Raw genomic sequence first — 15,730 nt, forward strand, 5'->3', positions numbered from 1 at the left:
ATTGGGGTGGATGATGCAGTCGTCTACACCCTGCACTGATCCCTCTCATACACAAACTTTGGAGGCACTGTGAGGATTGTGTTGAAGCACAATACAGCCATCACTGCTGAGGAGGAAGCTAGAAGGGGCTGGAGTTGAGCGCCACCTGGCTGCATGGACCATCAACTACTGAATTTGTTGTCAAGCAGTTTGTAAGACAACTCCAGTTTTTGTCATATTTATGTCTAGAAGTGAAGCTTTGGGAAAACTTGCAAATATGTACGGAAATATGCTGTCAGCTATCAGCTTTAATTTCTATATCAGCTATTAGTAGACAGCTATAAGTAGCAGTTGGTGTACATATTACAGTTTTTATTACAGTTGGTTACAGGGCTTCTACTATACTTTCTATATATACACTACAGTTTGTACTGGATGTAATGAATACCGACAGTTTGAAGAAACTGTGTCCAGGTGGACATAAGACATAAGAGGATGTAGTGTGTAATGTGGGGCAACAAACCAAGAAAGGTTTGACAAGTTCTACTGTGTAACTGTGTATCTTACTGAGGTTACTTTAGTTCAGGAAAATTAAGGCAGGAGCAAATTGCAGCATTTTTGTTACAGTATATTAGTATATGTCATGTCCAGTAAAGTGTGCTTTATTGTCATATTAACCATATACACAGTAGACAGTGAAACGTGAAACATGGAGGTTTTGCCAGTGACCATGGTGCTACAGTCATTGCAAAAAATATTGGCAAAAATCTTCTGTCACATAATGCACTACTTCTCCCAAAATATGTTGCAATTACATTTGGTATTCTCATGAATCAAATTTAAAATATAATTAAAAGTTATAAATTATATTTTACACAAAACTCTAAACATAGACTGGACAAAGTTGTTGGCAGCCTCAGATTAATATCTGGTAACACACCTTTGGAAGAAAACTCAAATCAATCAGTGAGGTTTTTTCTCCTCTGTATTAGATCTGTAGTGGACCCCTCTTTTGCCGACTGCTCCAGGTCTGTCAGGTTTGATGAGTTCTGAGATCTTTCCACAGGTGCACTCCGGGATTTGGATCTGGATTAATTGCTGGCCACTCCAGAACTCTCCAGAACTCTTTGTCTTCAACCATTTTTGGTGTTTTCTTCAGCTGACACTGAGTCCTCTATTGCAGCCCAGAATTCTTTGGTATCCTTCAGATTTCATAATGCCATGCACACAGTCAAGACATCCTGTGGCTGAAGCAGCAAAGCAACCCCAAAACATCAGTGAACCTCCACCATGTTTCTGTGTCAGCAGCAGACCCTGCTGCTGACACAGAAACATTAAAAACTGATTAGAGTTTGCCAAAACATACGCAAGGAAGCCAAACTCCTTCAGGGAGAATGTCCTGTGGTCCTGTAGCAGATTAGACTAAAATCAAGTTTTTTGGTGAAGAACCTCATACTTCTGTTGTCAGAAAATGAAATGAGGCCTTCATTCATAAAATACAACAAGAGCTTCATAAAGTGCTGACACTGCACATAAGGCAGTATGTTCAGACAAAACAATACAAGAAACAGAACAGACAATATGTATGTACATGTGCTACATATAGATATATGCAGTATGACTTTATTCAGAGTAGAATAGTAGATATTGGATCAAATGAAGTAGCAGCAGAGACAATAGGTGCAAAGTGTGCATGCATATAGTGCACATTGTTTCATGTTTGCAGTTCCATTAACAGTCTGTTGTTTTAACAGTGTGAACCAAATGAATGACAGGCAGAGAACTATTGCAGTTCACCATGAGCACACCACAAATGTAAAGCGGAATAGTACATGCAGTAAATATGTGTGAGAGATGTAGTTGTGACTGACCTGGTTAATTCAACAGGCTGGAATCTGAATTTTTCTATTTTTATTTTTAATGTTCATTTTTGTTTCCATCCCTCTCTCTGCAAACCAGCAGCTCTTCTCCGGCTCCAGGTGCTCTTTGGCCACCTTCAGCACTGGATTGTTTTGCCATCTTGGATCCATGGGGCTGAAGGGGTTAACGTGGAGCACTAGAAAGCAGGTCAGGTTACCTGTGTGTGTTTATTTACCTGTCCAATGCTCCTCTGTCCTTGTAATTCACGATTGGTCTGTTAGAGGCCACCAGTTGTGACACTGACCCCCGGGGACGCGCTGGCCCTCTGTACCCGGCGCGCGTCACGTTTCCCTGTACTGACTGAGCTTGTTCCAAAATAGACGGCACCACCACCCTACACCCACCCACACCCTCCTCTCTCCCAGCTCTGCCCGGGTACTCTCCCCCTCTCTCTTTCCCTGCCGAAAAGCGTCACGCAGTTGTCCATTGCGTCTCCTCAGAAAGTCCGCACCGACTCCCGGACGCCGGATCGCGGGGAATTATCATTGAAAGGAATAAAGAGCAACAGAAGGAGGAGGAGGAGGAGGAGGAGGAGGAGGAGGCACAGGCTTGTACGACAAAAACCGTGAGAGTTGTCCAGGGAAGAGGGGTCTCCCCAAAACCTGAGGTGAGCTGTGGGTCTTAATGTGTGTCAGTGTCGGTGCTGCAGTGGGTGAGAGGTGCGTCAGCTTCTTTACTGCACTGCTGGAGAAGAGCGAGCGCGTCTCTGCCTTTTGGAAATGCTAAGGACAGAGACAGGCTCGGTACATTGTGATTGTGCACTTTCTCCCCCCTCCTGTGGACGGAGCAGATCTTGAGTCGTGCCTGGCAGCTGTGGGCTACTTTAAGGAGCACGTTGTCCCATACTAACCCCCCCCCCTCACACCCTCTGTGCCCCTGACCGCCTGTCTTCTCGTGTTTGTGTGCGTCCATGTAGGCTGTGTTTTAAATGAACTGTCCCGTTCAGTGGCGACAAAGCGCCAAACAGTGCGTTGCCTTCATTCTGGGACTATTTAGGATGAGGCTGGCGGGTGGGAGGAGCGGCTGGCCCGGGTGGGACAGTGCAGTTTGTCATGTCTATATTAGGAAAGTGGCAGTGTCATTCTTTTGCTCTGTCTCGACTCTCCAAAGCCGTGCCATGCGCGACAGAGAAGGGCCATCTCATGAACCCGAGGCAGAATTAAAGGAGCATTCCGGAGATGTTGCAACTTCATTTTCAAAGCACGTCACAGATTTCTACTTTCCAAAAAAAAACTGTCAGCTGTGGTTGCCAGAGTTTTAGGTATAAGCTTATATATTATTAAGGTAAAATGATTTTAGTACTGTTGAGTTCACACATAAGGCTGGCCTTTTATTCCATATTTTAAAATGTCTGTAGATGTTACGATGCAGAGCTGCCAAAGCATGACAGTGAAATAAAAATGACAGTGTTTTACTGTCTAATTAACAGTCTCTGATATGAAGTGCTACTTTATTCTGTCTAAATTCTCTTACAGTGTTGTGTAAATAAAGGTTTTGAATGTGTTTTACTGTATATGGGAAAACACAGTCACACTTCAGTAAAGTTTTTAGATCTGCTCTGTCTCTGGCACAGTTTTTAAGGCTCGTGATCATTTTTCAAGCTCTTTCCTGAAACACACCATGATCAGTGTGTTTCCATGTTCAGATGAGAAGATAAGGTATGCAAAATAAATAAATAATGATTACTTTTATCAAATGCTTCAGAAAATTGAAATCAGAGTAAGACGTGTAGGTGATGTGGGATTCTATTCTAAGTGTAGAAGAAACATATTAATATTGCATAAAATAATGTTACTACCAACAAATCTCCGACACAGAATCAATAACAAAAATAGCATGTGTGATATTGTGTTTGTCCTGAGATGCCTCACAGCTGGCCTGCCTGAAGTGGACACTGGAATGTAAATCTCTTGATAACAGAGAGCTTCCAGGAAAGAAGCAGGAGCTCCTGTCCTCTCATCAGCCTGGTTGAGTCATGTGTCTTTGTCTGTGGGTTAAGTTCTGGGCTACATGTATTATATATATATTAAATTAAAACTCATCACTGAAAGCTGTGATGACAGCAGGATTTGGGTGACTTTATGTCACACTCTTGGTAATATGACAAATTTCTACAGAAATGGAACTGGACCCTTGTCAGCTGGTGATCTTGATGGTTTTATTTTAGTCAAGGAACAGACTGTTTGAGTTTATGATCATCCACCACACAAGAGGAAGAACTCTGGTCTTCAGGGACTGATGCAGGCCTACTTCTAGATGTGGGTTTTTAGTTTTGGCCTTATGTAAGCCGGTGCAGTCAGAGAGTGTATGCTAGATAAATACATATTCTCATAGGGATTGTATCACATGGGTGTGAGTGAATGTAACGCTGGGATCCCATCTGTCATTTATTAAGTTTACTCTCGGCCTTTTATCTGTTCTCTGTGTCTTAGTGTTTGTCTTTGATGTGTGGCCATCACATAGTGTTTGGTGGGACAATCAACTATTAATATCTGCACTGATGGCAGGCACTGTTATAGAATATCTCCTGTGTTACGGAGGATTACAGTCGCTCTGGCCCGGTGCCCGGGACAGCCGCAGAACAGCAAGTTGTCAGTCAACAAATAGCCTAAAAACACATTACAGAGTTCATTAATCACAGAAAAGCTTATAAAAGAAAGGGTTATTTCAAGCTTGGCTTCAATTCAAAGTATTTCTTTCCAACATCATACATTCCTGACTAAGTATGCAACATTAAAGTAGAAAAACAACATCTGACTCAAAACCCTTTGTCGGTTTGATCCAGTTTGATCAACAGTGACAGTAACAATCCATCAACTGTTCTCAATACTCGTGACATACTATGACGTTTTTTTTCGTTCCACCAACTTCAGACCAGTGAGACGAGCAAAGAAAGAAATACCCAGAAATATTCTAACTTTGACAGAAAAGAGTGTGTTCATGTAGGATCCCATCACTCCTGTATAGAAAAGAGAATGAAAAGATTTGCAGGGCCTTCAAAAGGCCAATCAGCTGCCTGATTATGAGCAAAGAAAATGGAAAAGATTCAGTCCTTGCTCATCCATGACATAAATAGAATCTGCTTTTTATGACTCTTGATGTGAATATTAAAAAAAACAAACTAAGTGATGGAACCAAAATAGAAAGCTTGAAAGCACCTAAGCCACAGAAATTAGTCATCTTCAACCTTCAATTTGACTGACAGCAGCAGAAAACTGTTCATTAAGTGATTCTTAATGTTCAGCAAAGAAAACGTTCATAAAAACAAGCTGCCTCAATGACAAAGACAAGGACAGACTGTGTATAGATATAAAGAATATAAGGTACAGAGTGCAGAGAAGGCAGTTTTGGGATGACAGGCTCTGATGTAGTCTTTAATTACGTCTGTGGATGAGCTCGAATAAAACTGTCTTGATGGAAGTCTTAAAAGAAAAGTATTTTCTTCTGATAGTCATCTTTTTATCCCCCTTTCCATCCCCTCCTCTTCTTCCTCTTCCTTTTCACCTTTTTCTTACTTCATCTTTACCTCCTCTTACCTTTCTCTGCTTGCTGCAGCCATGAGTCGCAGCATCGTGCGGCAGAGTAAGTTTCGCCACGTCTTTGGCCAGATGGTGAAGGCTGAGCAGGCGTATGATGACATTCGTGTTTCTAAGGTGACATGGGACAGCTCCTTCTGTGCAGTCAACCCAAAGTTCCTGGCGGTCATCGTTGAATCCAGTGGAGGAGGAGCGTTCCTGGTCCTGCCTCTCTCTCAGGTCAGTAAGGTCAACAAGGGGAAACATTCGTGGGCTGCTGAGGGTGCAAACACAACAGATTGTCCATGACATGAGTGCCTCTGAAGATGACACTAAATGTGGATTTTCCAAAAAAAACAAAAAAACTGTGCAAAGATGTGATCATATCTGCAGGAAACACTTACACACTGAACATTTTGGGGGGTTCTCGATGCTTTAATTGGTAGTACTTGTGCTCATTGTACCTAATATATCATATTTAACTATTTTTATATGTTTCTTCTTCTTTCTCTTAAATCTAAATTGAGTACTCCATGTGCTCAATAGACAGGGAAGTTGGTGCTCCAATAAGTTACATTAAAGAAAGAAGTATGTATAGAATGTATTCTGCTGCAGATTGTAAATGAAACTGTGGGAGGAATAAGTTGTACTTCGGGGAAGATTGATGATGGCATGTCTGTCTGTCGCTGAAATATCTTAGCTAATAAGACATGAGTTGTCATTAAATGTAGTATATTCACAGTCCCCAGAGGATGAATCATATGGCCTCTAGTGACATCATAAGGTTGACTATTAGCTAGATTTCCAATATAAGTGTGTTAGCATCGTCACTGTGAGCATACGAGCATGCTGACATTTATCTCAAAGCATCACATTATAAGTTTAGTACAGCCTCATAAAGACACATGACACATGGCAGAATGAAGGTCAGATGTCCTCTTCCTGTTTGAGAGTTTAAAAAAAATAAAATAGTGATTGCATCAGTATTCTTTTTGGAGGCTCGTCCCAGTGACTGAATGCTTTGTAATGTTAACCATAGGTGGCTATAAAAGGACTGATGTTGCATAATCAGCAGGATGTAACAAGGAAGGTGAAGAAAAGGACTCTGAAAGCCTTTGGCAAGCTGCTCTATACTGGAGTCAAATCATTCCTGTGACCTCAAGTCTCATCCTCTGAGGCCTTGAAGGTAAATGTAATTCAGAAAACAAAGCTGATTACTGCCAAGTCATGGTGTCAGCAGTGCAATGGTTCATACAGTTGGGAGGCTGTTGAAAGCTGTTGGTTTTAGAAATATTGCTTATTTTAGTTTAATATGTTCAGTTTGATTTTAGCATGTTTTCCTTCTGACAACAGAGGATAGAATATTCCTCTAGCTGTCCCGTTGGGGAGGACAGAGTAATTACTAAAACAGAAATGCAGCGACAGGAAAAGCAACAGGTCATGACAGATCAGACGTTTAAAGCTGCGACGCTTCAGCGTGGTGTGAAGCCTCGTGATGATAACAACATCACCTTAAAATAAACGATGGACATCAGAAAGACAAAACTAAACTTGTGCGTGCTAATCCAGTGTGTACCTCAGTTAATTAGAATACTGATGGTTCTGGTTTGATAAAAACAGTCATCTGCAGGAAGGTTTTTAGTTATTACATGCAGATATATTCATTTTTCGTGGTTTTTCGCAGCTCCTCCAAATAACTACTGTGTAATCAGCCAAGTCTGCAGCAATTTAGTTGACCTGTGAGATGCCTCCACGCAGCAGCTTTCATTTGAGCCAGACTGCTAACACCAACTGCCAATCACAGTCCAGCATTACAAGAATTGACTTCAGTCAGAAAAACACTGTAGTTTTTTAAGAATATTGTAAAATGCTGGTATCTGGAGCCTATAATTATGGTCATTGTTGAAAATGGAGATTGGAATAATTCATTTTTTCAAATAAATTATTTAGAATTTGAGGAGTGTAATGAAGTCATTACTGCTAAGATTGATCAGAATGTCAGCATTAAATAGTGACAAAGAGAAAGAAGAGTAACAGAGTTTTGGGGGCATGGTGAAATGGATGTGATTATATACTGGAGTCATGGTGAACAGACATGCTATTAATACACACCAACGTGCTCTCCATCCTCCAACTCCCCCCTCCGGGTCCCCAACAGGCCACAAGAAAAACTCCCCTTTCAACGCCTCGTCACTCAGTTATAAATACACCTCTCTTGGGGTGTGTTTTGTGAGTGAGTGTGTGTGTGTGGACTGGAGGGAGCAATATCTCAAAAGTTGATGTTCACACAATACAAACAGAAAAACATGGAATAATCTGAAAGTGACTTTATGATTTTAGTTAGTGTTCTAGCAAAATGTCTGTCCACTATGAAGCTGCATGGTTTCGGTTAAATTCTGAAGGTTTTGACACATTTGAGCCTGTGTACATTACAAATCCTCTCAGACCAAACTTCTCCAAGGCACCACTTGTATAATAAGGATCATGCATTATCATCTAATCTTGTGGCCTCACTTATAGAGGGACCATGTGTCAAAACAAATGTTTTCATTTATACTGTGCTCACGTTATTGTATATTTCTAAATAACAAGTCTGCTGTGTGCACTGTGCTTAATGGGACACAAAAAGGAACAAACTCAATGGATGTGATGGCCAAGAGGTGGAGGATCGACAGAGGCCTAACAGTATTTTTTGTCCAGTAATGGGAACAACAAAGGTTATTTCAACAGAATTTCATTGACTCCACCTCAACATGTCATTTTGACTAGGTCTAGATTACTATTTATAATATTATTTAAAGCAACACAACAATTCCCACCATAAGCAAGCACTTGCGATGTTGACGAGGAAAAACTTGGTTGGCTTGGCTCATGGTGGATGGCCATCTGTTCCGACTAGTAGTACTCTCACCACAAGGTCCATATTTTATTCGTATTACATTGTCTGCATCAGCAGATGAAGGAGTTTGCCCAGATATTGATGTTGTAGTTGTTAAAACTTCCATTTTGTTCCAGAGCACTTTAAAGTCTGTGTAAAGGCAATTCTGAGATTTCTTTCAAAATACATTAAATATATTGTAAAAAAAAAAAAAAAACATGTGAAAGACTTTGAACGATATATTAGTGAAATGTGGACTTAGAGGTTGAAACAGTTTTTCACCAGTTTTCAGTCCAGGATTTTGTGGGCGGTCCTTAAAGGGTGGCTCGATGACACGTTGAGGCCACCCTGAGCATTCCCCTGCACCCCGAGCAGAGAGATAGAGATGAATTCATCTCACTCAGTGTTTCAAAGTTAGTCATGTCATTTTCTGAACTCATCTGACACGTTTCAGTCACTTCAAAATGGCTGCCTGACTGCTCTGACGAGTGGGTGTGTCTTCAGCACATTCAGAGGACATGCCCCCACAGTCCTGGAGCTAAGAATTAATTTTTACCAGATTTTAACACCTAATTTAATAAACTTGTCTATATTTTTTATTATTCAAATTTGGCTGAATAGTTAATAACACTTTCTTCTTTGGTCTGACAAACTCAGAACACATTTATTCTTACTTTACACAGACTTTTTGTTCATGTTGGATGGTTGGAGATTTATTCTTAATCTTGAAAACAGTAGTTAAGAAAATGATCACACCTTAAGTCAGTATGGACAAGGAGTCCATAAAAATACTCAAATATAAATAACCTTTCACTTGGAGTCTGTTTTCAACCTACATTTCTTGGCATTTGTTTTTTATTTTATTTTTTACATCAACTCAACTTTGTGTGTCACTGCTGTTCTGTGTTGCAGACAGGTCGTGTGGATAAGAACTATCCGCTGGTCAACGGCCACTCCGGACCTGTCCTTGATATAGACTGGTGCCCCCATGACGACAACATCCTGGCCAGCTGCTCGGAGGACTGTACTGCGATGGTAATGAGACTGTGTCTGTGGAGAAAAAAGCTCTGAGTAGGAGGGAGAAGTTGAAACTGCATGTGGGGGAGTTTGTTGTTCAGTGACTCAGATCATAGTCATGGAGGTCATCACAGCCTGAGTTCGTCACGGCTGCCTGCCTGCCTGCCTGTTAAATGAGCGAAAGGAATCAGTCAAGGTATCAGTGTATCTACCTGCCTGACTGTCCACCCACCTGGTCTGCCCCATCTCTATCTCTTCATCAGTCTGCTTGTCATCTTTCAGTCTTGATAAGTTAGTCAGAAGATGTTGTCTGTCTGCAACCAACCTCGTCATTGTAATGCAGCTGCTAATCCTGCTGCTCCAAGGGGGGGGGGGGGGTCAGACTCTCTATTCTCTGCTCACTCATACTTAGTATGTAAGTATGAGTCCTTAACTACATTCAGTGCTTAATTTGCATTCAGCATCCTCTCATCAGAGCGCAGGATGTAGAGAACAGTTTAAATAATCACCATCCATGGTAGTTATGTTCTGCTCAACCTGCTGTCTGTCAGCTCACACTACAGGAACAACAGGAAATAATCTGCAGCGCCTTTTAACAAAATAATGAGATAGTGACATAATAAGACCTAACCCTGCTTTACAGTGTTGTTTGTTGTTCAATTTTGGACTGAATCCACACAGAAGCTTTAGCAGTTCTTTTAAACCTGCTGTGACACACTGCAAGTATCTGCAGCTCTGCAGCTCATGACTTCAGTCAGCAGGGGTCACTGTGAGGCCTGGATGATAGTTAGACTCATATATAGTCTATAGATAGTTTAATCATGACAGGAAACCTGATTCGTTTATATGAAAACATTATGCCTATGTATTATTAGTAATGCAAATAACATATACTATAGTTTCTAATCATTTTAGAACGGACTCCTTTGTTTTCTTAGTGATTATTTCTCTTTTATTTTAATCTGCAGACTATTGTCCAGTTTAATCGATTTATTATTTGGTCTATAAAATGCCAATGACAATGAGTCCAATTCAGTTTGCAGTGATATAAAACAGACAAAATGGAAAATCTTCTCAGTGGAAGAGCTGGAAGAAGCTGAGTGTTTAGAGAAATCTTTTGCTTTAGAAATCAATGAGACGATTGAAATTAAAGAGAAAAATAGCTGATGATTAATTTTTCTGTCAGCTGACCAGTTGATTCATCAACTCCAGCAATGTTTTAGATCTTCCAGGGTGGCTGTGGCTCAGGAGGTAGACCAGGTCGTCCACCGTCAGTCTGCATGTCAAAATGTCAGATACTGAACCCCTGAACTGTGTTATTGATGTGTGGATGTGTATGGTTAGCAGTTGGCACCTTGCATGGCAGCCGGTGCCATCAGTGTACGAATAGGTGAATGAGATATGTAGAGTAAAAAGTGTTTGAGTGGTTGGAAGTCTAGAAAGGATATAAGTACAAATAAGTACAGTCCATTTACCATCTTTTCTGCTTCTTCAACTAGGAAATGCGATCAGCACACATCAGGAAATCTTTCTCAGCCTGTTAATCTGCTCACAGAGATAAGATGTTCCTTGCGTTACATTACATAGCTGTGTGTGTGTGTGTGTGCAGTATGTCAAGTGTGTCAGCATGTGTCAATGATAACATTTTTTGGTTTGTATGATGACACCACATCCGTTGACTCAGCATGTATCTGTGCTTCATCACAGTTGTCACATTTGCCCACACTTGTTCACAACGACATTGCAGGAATCCATGTGCGCTCAAATGATTGAATCGTTGCTTCTCTGATGACAGCAGCTGCTGGGATGCTGTTTGAGTGCTGTGTGTTTGCCTTTGTGTGTGTGTATGCTTTGTTTATGTCCAGCACACAGACGGACAGTTGCAGCTGTCCAGTCTTGGCGGTTTTGTAGAAAGGCCATGACTGTGATGTCATTCTCTTCAGCTCACAGAGACGGATCATTGTGTTGTCTGAAAAGAGTATGTTCATGAGTGTGTGTGTGTGTGTGTGTGTGTGTGTGGAGCAATGGGAACAGAGCCGTGTGTATTCATTTGTGCGTGTCTTCTCAAACATATGTGGATCTACTCATGACCTACTGTGTGGTCAGTTTTGTTGTTTGTGTTTTTGGGGCCCAGTCCTGAATCCTCCATGAGGAAATCATCATGAGCATGAAACACCAAATGCTCAGGTCACTGTGCTTTTAAAATATAATGTCATTTCAAGGAAAGCACTGTGACCATTGGTTGGGGTCTTAGCTACCATTGAGGACACTGACGTCATGTCCTTATGAGTGTGCAAACAACCAGTGGGGCAGTTTGCATCCTCCCATCACATAGAAATGACGCATGGTGTTTTTAAAAAATGCCTTTGTGTCTGGGAACTGAAGCCAGTGTGGGAGTGCTAAAAACTGTAAGTCCTCTGGCTACAGAACATTTCAACATCCAGAGGCGCCCATGTCCAACTTCACAGCAGAAATAAACATGTCTTGCACTCGACTGGGTGTGCAGGGGTTGCTATCAATGTTTCTAAATTCCTGGCTCACCCAGTGTGTGCTGGTACAGGTACTAAAAAACCTCTAAACAGATCAGAATATGAATGATGATGACTATTTTGGACATGTTCAGTAAGCGTCCTGTTGGAGTTGCACACAGGTGTGGAAATTAGTTTGTATAAACTTATTAGCCAATTAAAATGACTAAGCTGTGGATGTGTAGCTAAGTATGTACTCAGTATATCTATATTTTTATATATACATTTTTCCCAATGGGTAATTTAGATTATATATCAAACACTTTAAACTGTTCACATCAACTTAGTCATCATTTATAATTTCAGTTGCAAGCACCTCAACAAATTTTTTAGAGGCGTAAAGGACAAAATAAAATGACAGGAGGATTAAATGGTTCAGTGGGTTAGATTTACAACACGCTGGTTACTGGACAGATAACATTTCTTGTGTGACAGCAGACAGACTTACAGACTGTTCTGGTTTTCCTTCGTCCCTCCTCTCCAGGTGTGGCAGATCCCGGATCATACACTGACTCGCCCCATCTCTGATCCCGTCGTGGTCTTGGAGGGACACTCCAAACGTGTCGGCATCGTCACCTGGCACCCCACCGCACGCAACATACTACTCACTGCGGGTAGGACACGCGGTGCCACACACACACACACACACACACACACACACACACACTAATTTTCTCACAATCTGAAGGCTGTTTGTAATCGTGGTGTGAGTACATTCAGACTTCTGTCTTTTGCTCTTCCTCCAGGCAGTGATAACCTGATTATAATCTGGAACGTGGGCACAGGCGAGCCCCTCATCTCCATGGACGACCACCCAGACCTCATCTACAGCATCAGCTGGAACCGAAACGGCAGCTTGTTTTGCACCACCAGTAAAGATCGACGTCTGCGTGTCTGCGACCCCCGCAAGAGAGAGGTGGTTGCGGTGAGTGAGTAAAAAAAAAAAGAAAAAAAAAAGATATGCCTCACACTACAATTAATTCTAATATAATCATTATATTAGAATTAATTGTAGTGTGAGGCATATCTTTTTTTCTTCCTCTTGTCATATATAAGACCAAAACTGAAGTTTAAAAATGTCTTTAACTGAATGAATGAAGCTTGAATAAATTATCTTCCTTCAGTTTTTGTACAGATAAAACAAAATGAGATGTTTTTCAGACATGTTTTACTTTAGAGGGCAGATTTGATTTACTTTGGACAGAGTCATGCTAGCGGTTTCCCCCTGATTCCAGTCTTTATGCTAAGCTAAGCTATGGAAGCAGAATAATAAATCATTAGGTGGAGATATGTTGGATTTTAGGACATGGCATAAATCTAATTTTCCTTTTAAACTTAAAACAAAAACTGCTATGCCAGCTCTCATAGTGATGTCTGTCCCTCCGCTGGCCAACAGGAACGTCTGGCTCCACATGAGGGGATCCGGCCAATGAGAGCTATCTTCACCAGAGACGGAAACATCTTCACCACAGGATTCACCAGGATGAGCCAGAGAGAGCTCGGACTCTGGGACCCGGTAACAAACACTCACATTCTGTTCATTCGATATCAAAAGGCGCAGGAACACACATGCCCAAAATTGTTGACTTTCTTCACCATTTTTACTCTCCACAGACAAACTTCGAGGAGCCTATTGCACTGTTGGAGCTGGACACAAGTAATGGAGTGTTGTTACCATATTATGATGCAGACGCGAACATGGTCTACCTCTGTGGAAAGGTACAGTGACATTGATTCAAATCTACTGCAAAGAAATATGTGCAAATCTATCTTTCCATCTTTAATAATGACATGTTTTATGTGTGTGTTTCTGTGTATGTGTGTGTGTAGGGGGACAGCAGCATCCGTTACTTTGAGATCACAGAGGAGCCGCCATACGTCCACTATCTCAACACCTTCAGCACTAAAGAGCCCCAGAGAGGGATGGGCTTCATGCCTAAGAGAGGCGTGGACGTCACCAAATGTGAGATCGCTCGGTAAGATACGGATCATGCAGTAAATTGTGATGTTGTCTGAAAATAGATTTGTCAGCATATCACCCTTCAGACTACAGGTTCATGGAATTCAAAGATATGTACTAGTTATTGCAGTGTCTGTCACTGAAGATATGATCCATTCATTGTCTCGACCACAAGTCAACATATTCAAAGTTGCAGTTTTATCCAGCCGAGTGCAGTAACTTCACTTATCTAACTCTAGCTAAATTTAAACTGATATGTATCTGTAGCACAACTGATGAGTGTCTCCTCTCGTCTCATCTCTCTTCACTCTTAGATTATTCAAGCTCCTTGACAAGAAGTGTGAGCCCATCACAATGACAGTGCCAAGAAAAGTAAGTCCAACTGACCCAATACTTCTGCACTTCTTCTGCAGGAATATTAACTCTGCAAAAACAAGAACTGCACAGCAAATTCCAAAACAAAACCTCAAAATCTCCCTTTTCTTTCTTTCACTTTGCCAACTCTCTTGCACAGTCGGACCTCTTCCAGGATGACCTGTACCCAGACACAGCAGGACCTGAGCCCCCCATGGAACCTGAGGAGTGGCTGGATGGTCGCGATGAAGATCCAATTCTGGTGTCCATGAGGGAGGGCTACGTGCCACCTAAGAGCCGGGAGCTCAAAGTGGCAAAGAAGAATGTGCTGGACTCCAGACCCACCACCAGACGCAGCATGTCCACTCTGGACACCAACAGTCTGCCGGTAGGTTCTGTCATGCATTATATCACTTGGCCAGCTTTATGTCTTAAAAAATGACTTTCTTTAGCTTTGCAGTCTGTAATCTGAAGAACATGTGTCTCTCTGTTTCATTTCTGTTTATCTGTCTTCTATTTGTACCTGCCCACAACTTTTTTCCCCCCAAAGCTCCCTTCTTTGTTTTTGGTTTACTTTTCCTAGTTGCTCACTGTCCTTGACCTATTTTTCCTCTTTTTCTTTGCCCTTAATTTTCCCCTCCCTGTCACTGTCTTTTTTTCTTTCTTCTTCTGTTTCTTCTTCCTTCTCCTGTCCAGCCTCAGTTGCTTGAGAGGTTGTTGGAGGAGATTCAGAATCTGAAGGCCACAGTTTTGTCTCAGGAGAAGAGAATCTGTGACTTGGAGAATAAGCTTTCTCAGTACACCAATGGCACCGACTGATGTGCATGAAACACACCTTCTGAAGAACTGGTCTGAATTTCAGAATCAGAATTGTTATAGAAACACATTTCCCTTTCGTTCACAAGGAACCACTCTCCTAAATACTCAAACAGTGTGGCCCCTTTAAAGGTACCATTGTGTAAGAATATGAATGTGGACAATGCAAACTGAAGGTCCAACAGATTGACAAAATAACACCCATGAGTTATGTAATTGTTTTGTGGCTGATTCTGCATAATCCACATTTCAGTTTTAACATAATGTACCTTTATTGTTTGGCAAAATATTTGAATATGTACACCTTTACAGTGATTTGTAAAGAATGAGAAGAGTGCAGAAATGGAGTGAGGTAGCAAGTCGGGTTAAAGGTCTGAAGAAAGTTGACAGAGTTGTTTAATTACGCTGTGTGAAAAAGACAGCTGTAGAAAAAAAAGAAAAGAAATCAAATGCCAGAAAATATTTTGTTTTGGCAGACACTGCATCTTCAAACTCTGCAAACTATGAACATACTTGCACCATTAAACACACGCATTGCCATCAAAGATACACACCACATCTCAACAATTTGCCCCTATCAGACCATCACGGTTTTATTTAAATAAGTCTCTCTGCAAACTTTTCAAAATGTAAATAGTGATGAAGGAAACTGGAGAAAAAATGTTAAACTTGTAGCAAAATGTGAAAAGCAAAACGTTTTGTGTTCTGTAAAGGATTATACATTAGACACATGATGACAACAATAAAAACAGTGTTTTTTAAA

At 41.2% G+C, this 15,730-nt stretch overlaps 1 protein-coding gene across 2 annotated transcripts; it reads left to right on the top strand.

The window, feature by feature from the left end:
- The first annotated feature begins 1,941 nt into the window (after positions 1-1,941).
- On the top strand, positions 1,942-15,408 carry coro6 (coronin 6). Of its 2 annotated transcripts, none has more exons than XM_019278574.2 (11): positions 1,942-2,506; positions 5,455-5,654; positions 9,205-9,327; positions 12,322-12,451; positions 12,584-12,762; positions 13,234-13,353; positions 13,452-13,556; positions 13,668-13,813; positions 14,112-14,169; positions 14,312-14,539; positions 14,702-14,809. In XM_019278574.2, exons 2-11 carry the CDS (start codon positions 5,457-5,459, stop codon positions 14,732-14,734), a joined length of 1,320 nt encoding a protein of 439 aa, XP_019134119.1. In that variant the 5' UTR covers positions 1,942-2,506; positions 5,455-5,456; the 3' UTR covers positions 14,735-14,809. The 2 variants fall into 2 exon arrangements, with proteins under 2 accessions (XP_019134119.1, XP_010737820.1); XM_010739518.3 differs by lacking the exon at positions 14,702-14,809 and adding an exon at positions 14,848-15,408 and having other exon boundaries at positions 1,943-2,506.
- The last annotated feature ends 322 nt before the right edge of the window (positions 15,409-15,730 follow it).

This window comes from Larimichthys crocea, chromosome XXII (genome assembly GCF_000972845.2).
Source record: "Larimichthys crocea isolate SSNF chromosome XXII, L_crocea_2.0, whole genome shotgun sequence".
Lineage (NCBI taxonomy): Eukaryota > Metazoa > Chordata > Actinopteri > Sciaenidae > Larimichthys > Larimichthys crocea.